This window comes from Staurois parvus, unplaced genomic scaffold, assembly GCF_062004578.1.
Source record: "Staurois parvus isolate SC_StPar_1 unplaced genomic scaffold, SC_StPar_1.0 ptg001886l, whole genome shotgun sequence".
NCBI lineage: Eukaryota > Metazoa > Chordata > Amphibia > Anura > Ranidae > Staurois > Staurois parvus.
In genome coordinates, this window is record NW_028319682.1 from 569,460 (window position 1) to 582,048 (window position 12,589).

At 48.6% G+C, this 12,589-nt stretch overlaps 1 protein-coding gene across 1 annotated transcript in view; it reads right to left on the reverse strand.

Annotated features, from left to right (window-relative positions):
- Positions 1-12,589, reverse strand: part of LOC149433878 (T-cell immunomodulatory protein) — a 64,469-nt gene that overhangs the window by 16,310 nt on the left and 35,570 nt on the right. Inside the window, exon 3 of the mRNA XM_089664341.1 lies at positions 8,553-8,670. Within this exon, the coding sequence (XP_089520467.1) occupies positions 8,553-8,670 (118 nt within the window). The remainder of the gene's footprint in view (positions 1-8,552; positions 8,671-12,589) is intronic.

Consider the following 12,589-nt stretch of genomic DNA (forward strand, 5'->3'; position numbering starts at 1 on the left):
TCAGTGGGAAGAATGCTCCTTACATTGGGGGTCAGTGGGAAGAATGCTCCTTACATTGGTGGTCAGTGGGAAGAATGCCCCTTACATTGGGGGTCAGTGGGAAGAATGCTCCTTACATTGGGGGTCAGTGGGAAGAATGTCCCTTACATTGGGGGTCAGTGGGAAGAATGCTCCTTACATTGGGGGTCAGTGGGAGGAATGTCCCTTACATTGGTGATCAGTGGGAAGAATGTCCCTTATATTGGTGGTCAGTGGGAAAAATGCTCCTTACATTGGTGGTCAGTGCGAAGAATGTCCCTTAAATTGGTGGTTAGTGCAAAGAATGTCCCTTACATTGGTGGTCAGAGGGAAGAATGCCCCTTACATTGGTGGTCAGAGGGAAGAATGTCCCTTACATTGGGGGTCAGTGGGGGGAATGTTTCTTACATTGGGGGTCAGTGGGGAGAATGTTCCTTACATTGGTGGTCAGTGGGGAGAATGTTCCTTACATTGGTGGTCAGTGGGGAGGATATTCCTTACATTGGTGGTCAGTGGGAAGAATTCTCCTTACATTGGTGGTCAGTGGGGAGAATGTTCCTTACATTGGTGGTCAGTGGGGAGGATATTCCTTACATTGGGGGTCAGGGGGAAGAATGTTTCTTACATTGGGGGTCAGTGGGGAGAATGTTCCTTACATTGGTGATCAGTGGGAAGAATGTCCCTTACATTGGGGGTCAGTGGGGAGAATTTTACTTACATTGGTGGTCAGTGGGAAGAATGTCCCTTACATTGGTGGTCAGTGGGGAGGATGTTCCTTACATTGGTGGTCAGTGGGGAGAATGTTCTTTACATTGGGGGTCAGTGGGAAGAATGTTCTTTACATTGGGGGTCAGTGGGAAGAATAACCCTTACATGTGTAGTCGTTGGGAAGAATGCTCTGTACATTAATAGCCAGGTGGAAGAATACCCCCTTATAGACAGTTACAGGATCAATGGTGTCACACTGCTGGCTTTGTCAAGTGCCATTGGCCCCTGAACTATACAGACACCATCAAATGAGAGGTAAATCGGCCATAACTCAAGGAACGCTGGTTGAGACTGGCCACCTTAAACCTACTGCACACTACTAGTTGTTTTTTTGTTCAACCCAACGGGCTAAATGCAAAAACCTGACAGCTCAGGAGGAGCTGCTGTACTAACTATGTGATGTTAATACAGCGATCTCCCCCGCTGTGCTATTGTGTCCTGAAGAGGGGATGGTCCCCTTGCCAGAACACTCCGGTCAACACTCTCAGCCAATGGCTCAGGAGCCGATCAGCAGACTTTTTTTTGGTCATGCCCTTTTGACGGCTTCTGTTGAACCGGCTGCCATGCACATGGGCCGAATGTCGACTGGTTTCTGTTGGCCTGGCCGATGCCGACCGACATCGGCCCGTGTGTACTAGGCTTTGGTCAGTACACCTTTTCACAAACTCGTGGACATATAAGATATGACACATGGAGATGTAAGATATGATACATGGAGATATAAGATATGATACATGGAGATATAAGATATGACACGTGGAGACATAAGATATGACACATGGAGACATAAGAAATGACACAAAGAGACGTAAGATACGACACATGGAGACGTAAGATATGATACATGGAGACGTAAGATAGGACACATGGAGACGTAAGATAGGACACATGGAGACGTAAGATAGGACACATGGAGACGTAAGATAGGACACATGGAGACGTAAGATAGGACACATGGAGACGTAAGAGATGACACATGGAGACGTAAGATAGGACACATGGAGACGTAAGATAGGACACATGGAGACGTAAGATATGACACATGGAGACGTAAGATATGACACATGGAGACGTAAGATAGGACACATGGAGACGTAAGATAGGACACATGGAGACGTAAGATAGGACACATGGAGACGTAAGATAGGACACATGGAGACGTAAGATATGACACATGGAGACGTAAGATATGACACATGGAGACGTACGATATGACACATGGAGACGTAAGATATGACACGCAGAGACGTAAGATATGACACGCGGAGACGTAAGATACGACACATGGAGACGTAAGATAGGACACACGGAGACGTAAGATAGGACACACGGAGACGTAAGATACGACACACGGAGACGTAAGATACGACACACGGAGACGTAAGATACGACACGTGGAGACGTAAGATACGACACGTGGAGACGTAAGATATGACACATGGAGACGTAAGATATGACACATGGAGACGTAAGATATGACACATGGAGACATAAGATACGACACGTGGAGACGTAAGATACAATACGTGGAGACGTAAGATATGACACATGGAGATATAAGATATGACACATGGAGATATAAGATATGACACATGGAGACGTAAGATACGACACATGGAGACATAAGATATGACACATGGAGACATAAGATAGGACACATGGAGATATAAGATATGACACATGGAGACGTAAGATATGACACACGGAGACGTAAGATACGACACACGGAGACATAAGATATGACACATGGAGACATAAGATATGACACATGGAGACATAAGATATGACACATGGAGACGTAAGATATGACACATGGAGACGTAAGATAGGACACATGGAGACGTAAGATATGACACATGGAGATATAAGATATGACACATGGAGATATAAGATATGACACATGGAGATATAAGATACGACACATGGAGACGTAAGATACGACACATGGAGACGTAAGATACGACACATGGAGACGTAAGATACGACACATGGAGACGTAAGATATGACACATGGAGACGTAAGATATGACACATGGAGATATAAGATACGACACATGGAGACGTAAGATACGACACATGGAGACGTAAGATATGACACATGGAGACGTAAGATAGGACACATGGAGACGTAAGATATGACACATGGAGATATAAGATATGACACATGGAGACATAAGATACAACACACGGAGACGTAAGATACGACACGTGGAGACGTAAGATATGACACGTGGAGACGTAAGATATGACACGTGGAGACGTAAGATATGACACATGGAGATATAAGATATGACACATGGAGATATAAGATATGACACATGGAGACATAAGATACGACACACGGAGACGTAAGATACGACACACGGAGACATAAGATATGACACATGGAGATATAAGATATGACACATGGAGATATAAGATATGACACATGGAGACATAAGATATGACACATGGAGACGTAAGATACGACACATGGAGACGTAAGATATGACACATGGAGACATAAGATATGACACATGGAGACATAAGATATGACACATGGAGACATAAGATATGACACATGGAGACATAAGATATGACACATGGAGACATAAGATATGACACATGGAGATATAAGATACGACACATGGAGACGTAAGATACGACACATGGAGACGTAAGATATGACACATGGAGACGTAAGATATCACACATGGAGATATAAGATACGACACATGGAGATGTAAGATATGACACATGGAGACGTAAGATAGGACACATGGAGACGTAAGATATGACACATGGAGATATAAGATACGACACATGGAGACGTAAGATAGGACACATGGAGATGTAAGATATGACACATGGAGACGTAAGATATGACACATGGAGACATAAGATACGACACATGGAGATGTAAGATACGACACATGGAGACGTAAGATACGACACATGGAGACGTAAGATATGACACATGGAGATGTAAGATATGACACATGGAAACGTAAGATATGACACATGGAGACGTAAGATATGACACATGGAGACGTAAGATATGACACATGGAGATATAAGATACGACACATGGAGACGTAAGATACGACACATGGAGACGTAAGATATGACACATGGAGACGTAAGATATGACACATGGAGATATAAGATACGACACATGGAGACGTAAGATAGGACACATGGAGATGTAAGATATGACACATGGAGATATAAGATATGACACATGGAGACATAAGATACAACACACGGAGACGTAAGATACGACACATGGAGACATAAGATATGACACATGGAGATATAAGATATGACACATGGAGATATAAGATATGACACATGGAGACATAAGATATGACACATGGAGACGTAAGATACGACACATGGAGACGTAAGATACGACACATGGAGACGTAAGATACAATACGTGGAGACGTAAGATACGACACGTGGAGACGTAAGATATGACACGTGGAGACGTAAGATATGACACGTGGAGACGTAAGATACGACACATGGAGACATAAGATATGACACATGGAGATATAAGATATGACACATGGAGATATAAGATATGACACATGGAGATATAAGATACGACACATGGAGACGTAAGATACGACACATGGAGACGTAAGATATGACACATGGAGACGTAAGATATCACACATGGAGATATAAGATACGACACATGGAGATGTAAGATATGACACATGGAGACGTAAGATATGACACATGGAGACGTAAGATATGACACATGGAGATATAAGATACGACACATGGAGACGTAAGATAGGACACATGGAGATGTAAGATATGACACATGGAGACGTAAGATATGACACATGGAGACATAAGATACGACACATGGAGATGTAAGATACGACACATGGAGACGTAAGATACGACACATGGAGACGTAAGATATGACACATGGAGACGTAAGATATGACACATGGAAACGTAAGATATGACACATGGAGACGTAAGATATGACACATGGAGACGTAAGATATGACACATGGAGATATAAGATACGACACATGGAGACGTAAGATACGACACATGGAGACGTAAGATATGACACATGGAGACGTAAGATATGACACATGGAGATATAAGATACGACACATGGAGACGTAAGATAGGACACATGGAGATGTAAGATATGACACATGGAGACATAAGATACGACACATGGAGACGTAAGATAGGACACATGGAGATGTAAGATATGACACATGGAGACGTAAGATATGACACATGGAGACATAAGATACGACACATGGAGACGTAAGATATGACACATGGAGATGTAAGATATGACACATGGAGACATAAGATATGACACATGGAGACGTAAGATACGACACATGGAGACGTAAGATATGACACATGGAGACGTAAGATATGACACATGGAGATGTAAGATATGACACATGGAGATATAAGATATGACACATGGAGACGTAAGATAGGACACATGGAGACGTAAGATATGACACATGGAGACGTAAGACTTGAAGCACGAGTTTGTGAAATAATGGTTGATCTGGATGGACTTTTGTCTTTTTTCAGCCAGACTAACTATGTAACCATGTGAAGAGTCACACTACCTCAGGCAATGCTGTATACGTTTGCTGTGGATAACATGAACTATATGCAAAAAATCTACCGTATGCCCAGATATACTGATTTTATGGAGGAGCGTCCACTGAAAATGTATGAGATTCATCAACAGAACGTTTGTATTTTTCTTCAATGCTTAAATGATGTATTCTTTAGTGCTCCATTCAAAGCCGCGCTCCCAACATTGTTTATTCCTTGAAGCAGCAGCATGGCGACGTTTTCCATTGAAAGTCACTTTATAAAGATCAGGTGCAGGTTCATTCATTACAATATGCTAATTACAGGCATAGGAAAGCCAGACATCTGTCACTTATGCTATCTGAGGTGACTTTTAATCCTTCCAGAAAGAACATGACAGGAATGTGAAGAGCGGTGAGGAAGCATTTCTACAAAACAAGGCTAAAAGAATGAAGAGGCATAGAGGGCACACGTTTTATTAAAAGGGACCCATCAGTAATTTTACAAGTCCGTATTAATAAATCTAGACATGCCACAATAGACAGCTTTTTTTTTTTAAAGCTCCATCTTTTGTTTTTAGAAATTCTAGTTACTGTGTCTAGGCGAGGATGCTGTCATCAGTCTGCTGCAGGCAGAAGGAAACATTTCCTTAGTCTTCTCTCTCCCCAGTGATCAGACTGCACACAATGTACTTTTGTAGCAAGTCATTAGAAGAGATGCTGAAGGAGGGCCTGATTTGTGTCAGACATTTGTGAACACGGCTAAGAAGTGCACATTACGCGATTGTGTCAGTTTTGAATCAACACCAAAAGGTCCCAGATATAGATGGTGACCATAGATGATGCCTGAACATAGATGGCTCTGTCCTTCTGGAGAGAAATTCAGTTGAAAGCATTGTTAGGGGGAGTACTTTGATCTCTGTGAGAGGTAATAGCTACCTGGAAGTATTACAATGACACAATATGTAGTAGGAAAGCACTTAACATGGTGAAATAATTCCAATGATTGGTCCACTGTAAAAGAAAAGTGTGACCAAAGCTTTTTGGGGCATCCGTCTCTTCTTGGTTACGGGAGTGCACTTACTTTTGTTCTCCTGTGACCCAGAATCAGCCAACAGCAAGCTAAAAACTGCTGTTGGCTGACATCACAGAGCTGTCCCAGGCTCTAGAAGGATCCCGACAATAATGTCAAGATGCACCCAGATGCTTAACTTGCAGCCAGCTCAGCCTCTAAGCATGCAGTGGGTGCTGGAGGGGCAAAGCAGAGACAGTCACTGCTTTCTGCTCAGCAAAAACCAAGAATTGTATGATCAAATGTCATGTGATCACTCAGTTCTCAGGCTTAGAGCTGGCGGGGGACAGCTGCAGCAACACACCGATGCTGCATCAAGGAGATAAATATATTACACTTTATTGTCAAAAGTATTGGGTCGCCTGCCTTTCCACGCACATGAACTTTAATGGCCCCCCAGTCTTAGTCCATAGGGTTCAATATTGAGTTGGCCCCGCCCTTTGCAGCTATAACAGCTTCAACTCTTCTGGGAAGGCCGTCCACAAGGTTTAGGAGGGTGTCTATGGGAAGGTTGGACCATTCTTCCAGAAGCACATTTGTCAGGTCAGGCACTGATGTCGGGGGAGGAGGCCTGGCTCGCAGTCTCCGCTCTAATTCATCCCAAAGGTGTTCTATGGGGTTGAGGTCAGGACTCTGTGCAGGCCAGTCAAGTTCCTCCACCCCAAACTGGCTCCTCCATGTCTTTATGGACCTTGCTTTGTGCACTGGTGGGCAGTCATGTTGGAACAGGAAGGGGCATCCCCAAACTCCTCCCACAAAGTTGGGAGCGTGAAATTGTCCAAAATGTCGCCTTAAGAGTTCCCTTCACTGGAACTAGGGGGCCAAACCAACCCCTGAAAAACAACCCCACATCATAATCCCCCCCTCCACCAAACTTTACACTTGGCACAATGCAGTTAGGCAAGTACCGTTCTCCTGGCAACCGCCAAACCCAGACACCTCCATTGGATTGCCAGACAGAGAACTGTGATTGGTCACTCCAGAGAACACGTCTCCACGGCTTTAGAGTCCAGTGGCGGCGTGCTTTACACCACGGCATCCGACGCTTTGCATTGCACTTGGTGATGGAAGGCTTGGATGCAGCTGCTCGGCCATGGAAACCCATTCCATGAAGCTCTCTACGCACTGTTGTTGGGCTCATCTGAAGGCCACACCAAGTTTGGAGGTCTTTAGCTATTGACTCTGCAGACAGTTGGCGACTTCTGCGCACTGTGCGCTTCAGCATGCACTGACCCCGCCCTGTCATGTGACGTGGCCTACCACTTGGTGGCTGAGTGGCTGTTGTTCCCAGTTGCTTCCACTTTGTTATAATCGCACTAACAGTTGAGCGTGGAATATTTAGTAGCCAGGAAATGTCACGGATGGACTTATTGCCCAGGTGACCACCTATCACGGGACCACGCTTGGAGTCACTGAGCTCCTGAGAGCGACCCATTCTTTCACCAATGTTTGTAGAAGCAGTCTGCATGCCTAGGGGCTTGATTGTATACACCTGTGTCCATGGAGGGGATTGGAACACCTGAATCACATGATTTGGAGGGCGGGGACAATACTTTTGGCAATATAGTGTTGATTATTATCTTCAATTTCCATGCTTCTCCTTTAATCTATCACAAAATACTGACACAAAAAGGGTCAGAAGAAAAGCTCAGGAGGCAGGAGGGGCCATCTTTGACTTTCAAAAGAAAAAGTCGAGATTTGCATATAATTACTCTGCAGCAGTTTCCTACATCAATCATGTGCAGTTTTCGCTGAAAGTGACCTTCTGCTTATGCATTTTCATTGTAGGCTCGGTCTGAATATCCAAGGTTTGTGACAGCTTTACCCTGCGTGTTTTGGACCCAAGAAATGTAGAGTTTTTCTAAGCTGTACAATTACCATAGAAATGCCGGAACACAATGGTTCTTAGTGCAGCTTTTCTTTATGTATGTAACAATTACATATGTAACGTATGCAGCTTCACGGTTTTCAAAGCGTCAATGAAGACGAAAAGTGACAAGGCACGTGGCCGGGAGGCAATCATGTCTTTCTGTAGCCCATCTCCACAGTGCTCAGCCCTGATACCCCCCTATAGAGGAGCAGCTGCCTCCAGAATATGGGCTCTGATGGGATCTTACCTTCTCTTGCCAGTGCAGGATGCCAATTATTGCCAGGATGAAAACGCACACACCAATCAGAGCAATGGCAGTCAGCAGGACGATGTTACTTGGGGTCAGGTAGAGCTTGGCACTCCAGCTGTGGAGGGAAGAGACACAATAATGAAATGGAATCCGTCTTATCAGATGGGAAAGCAATCAGAAGACACAAGGCAAGTCTGACAATCACGCTGATGGAGAGATCTGTACATTACAAAATATAAACGTATCACTTTCAGATCATTACTGAACACGATGCATGATGGAGTCATAACAGAGAATAGAGGATACTAATGCCGAGAATTAGCCAGCAACACATCCCTCCCTGGGGACCTCAACTCCCTACTGAGTGCACCTACCTCCAACCACCCCACCAACCTCCCCCAGCCCCCTCTCCTCATCACAGCACATCCCTCCCTGGGGACCTCAACTCCCTACTGAGTGCACCTACCTCCAACCACCCCACCAACCTAGCCCCAGCCCCTCTCCTCCTCACAGCACATCCCTCCCTGGGGACCTCAACTCCCTACTGAGTGCCCCTACCTCCAACCACCCCACCAACCTCCCCCAGCCCCTCTCCTCCTCACAGCACATCCCTCCCTGGGGACCTCAACTCCCTACTGAGTGCACCTACCTCCAACCACCCCACCAACCTCCCCCAGCCCCTCTCCTCCTCACAGCACATCCCTCCCTGGGGACCTCAACTCCCTACTGAGTGCACCTACCTCCAACCACCCCACCAACCTCCCCCAGCCCCTCTCCTCCTCACAGCACATCCCTCCCTGGGGACCTCAACTCCCTACTGAGTGCACCTACCTCCAACCACCCCACCAACCTCCCCCAGCCCCTCTCCTCCTCACAGCACATCCCTCCCTGGGGACCTCAACTCCCTACTGAGTGCCCCTACCTCCAACCACCCCACCAACACCTCCCCCAGCCCCCTCTCCTCCTCACAGCACATCCCTCCCTGGCCACCTCACCCTCCACACAGCACATCCCTCCCTGGCAACCTCAACTCCCTACTGAGTGCACCTACCTCCAACTACCCCACCAACACCTCCCCAAGCCCCCTCTCATCCTCACAGCACATCCCTCCCTGGCCACCTCACCCTCCGCTCACAGCACAGCCCTCCCTGGCAACCTCAACTCCCTACTGAGTGCACCTACCTCCAACTACCCCACCAACACCTCCCCCAGCCCCCTCTCCTCCTCACAGCACATCCCTCCCTGGGAAACTCACCATCCGCTCACAGCACATCCCTCCCTGGCCACCTCAACTCCCTACTGAGTGTCCCTACCTCCAACCACCCACCAACACCTCCCCCAGCCCCTTCTCATCCTCACAGCACATCCCTCCCTGGCAACCTCAACTCCTTACTGAGTGCCCCTACCTCCAACCACCCCACCAACACCTCCCATAGCCCCCTCTCCTCCTCACAACACATCCCTCCCTGGGGACCTCACCCTCTGCTTACAGCATATCCCTCCCTGGCCACCTCACCCTCTGCTCACAGCACATCCCTCCCTGGCCACCTCACTCTTTGCTCACAGCACATCCCTCACTGGCCACCTCACCCTTTGCTCACAGCACATCCCTCCCTGGCAACCTCAACTCCCTACTGAGTGCACCTACCTCCAAACACAACACCAACACCTCCCCCAGCCGCCTCTCCTCCTCACAACACATCCGTCACTGGCAACCTCAACTCCCTACTGAGTGTCCCTACCTCCAACCACCCACCAACACCTCCCCCAGCCCCTTCTCATCCTCACAGCACATCCCTCCCTGGCAACCTCAACTCCTTACTGAGTGCCCCTACCTCCAACCACCCCACCAACACCTCCCCCAACCCCCTCTCCTCCACACAGCACATCCCTCCCTGGCAACCTCAACTCCTTACTGAGTGCACCTACCTCCAACCACCCCACCAACATCTCCCCCAGCCCCCTCTCCTCCTCACAGCACATCCCTCCCTGGGAAACTCACCATCCGCTCACAGCACATCCCTCCCTGGCCACCTCAACTCCCTACTGAGTGTCCCTACCTCCAACCACCCCACCAACACCTCCCCCAGCCCCCTCTCCTCCTCACAACACATCCCTCCCTGGCCACCTCACCCTCTGCTCACAGCACATCCCTCCCTGGCCACCTCACTCTTTGCTCACAGCACATCCCTCCCTGGCCACCTCACCCTTTGCTCACAGCACATCCCTCCCTGGCCACCTCACCCTCCGCTCACAGCACATCCCTCCCTGGCCACCTCACCCTCCGCTCACAGCACATCCCTCCCTGGCCACCTCACCCTCCGCTCACAGCACATCCCTCCCTGGCAACCTCAACTCCCTACTGAGTGCACCTACCTCCAACCACAACACCAACACCTCCCCCAGCCCCCTCTCCTCCTCACAACACATCCGTCACTGGCAACCTCAACTCCCTACTGAGTGTCCCTACCTCCAACCACCCACCAACACCTCCCCCAGCCCCCTCTCATCCTCACAGCACATCCCTCCCTGGCAACCTCAACTCCTTACTGAGTGCCCCTACCTCCAACCACCCCACCAACACCTCCCCCAACCCCCTCTCCTCCACACAGCACATCCCTCCCTGGCAACCTCAACTCCTTACTGAGTGCACCTACCTCCAACCACCCCACCAACATCTCCCCCAGCCCCCTCTCCTCCTCACAGCACATCCCTCCCTGGGAAACTCACCCTTTGCTCACAGCACATCCCTCCCTGGCCACCTCACCCTCCGCTCACAGCACATCCCTCCCTGGCCACCTCACCCTCCGCTCACAGCACATCCCTCCCTGGCAACCTCAACTCCCTACTGAGTGCACCTACCTCCAACCACAACACCAACACCTCCCCCAGCCCCCTCTCCTCCTCACAGCACATACCTCCCTGGGGACCTCATCCTCTGCTTACAGCACATCCCTCCCTGGCCACCTCACCCTCCGCTCACAGCACATCCCTCCCTGGCCACCTCACCCTTTGCTCACAGCACATCCCTCCCTGGCCACCTCACCCTCCGCTCACAGCACATCCATCCCTGGTGACCTCACCCTCCGCTCACAGCACATCCATCCCTGGTGACCTCACCCTCCGCTCACAGCACATCCCTCCCTGGTGGTCTCACCCTCCTCTCATAGCACATCCCTTCCTGGTGACCTCAACCTCCACTCACAGCACATCCCTCCCTGGTGATCTCACCCTCCACTCACAGCACATCCCTCCCTGGTGATCTCACCCTCCACTCACAGCACATCCCTCCCTGGCCACCTCACCCTCCACTCACAGCACATCCCTCCCTGGCCACCTCACCCTCCGCTCACAGCACATCCCTCCCTGGCCACCTCACCCTCCGCTCACAGCACATCCCTCCCTGGTGTCCTCACCCTCCTTTTTTAAAGCAATCCACTGAGCTGGCCAGAACCAACTCTTGAGGGAGTCTATTCCACATTTTCACAGCTCTCACTGTGAAGAAACCTTTCCATGTTTGGAGATTACATTTCGTTTCCTCCAGACGTAAAGAGCGCCCCCTTGTCCTCTGAGGCCTATATGCGAATGTAATAGAAAACAAAAAGTATCCTATAAAAAGGACCATATCTCTACAAACAGACATCCATTCTAGATAGTCTTAGAAGCAGAAGGGTGCAAAACCATCGTTCTCATGAAACTCTATTATGTTGTCCTGCAGAAAAGCAGAATTAGAAGAGTTGGAGCCTCCAGCAGGCATGCTAACGATGGATGGCATCAATGGACGGCTCCTTAATGAGGCATGTGACAGGCTGACTTAGTGGAAGGCAGTTGCGAAACAGTAGTCACAGCAGCCCATGGCGGCTTCAATGGGCCACAGTGGGGGGGGGGGGGGGGGGATACTGAGACAAAATAAATAGAAAATCTGTGAAGAGAACACAAACCCATCACTTGTATCAAGGATTGAAGAGGTTGCTGCCGACACTGCCCCTGCACCACTATGACATTTCCCATCTGGAAAAGCTGACATCAGACAT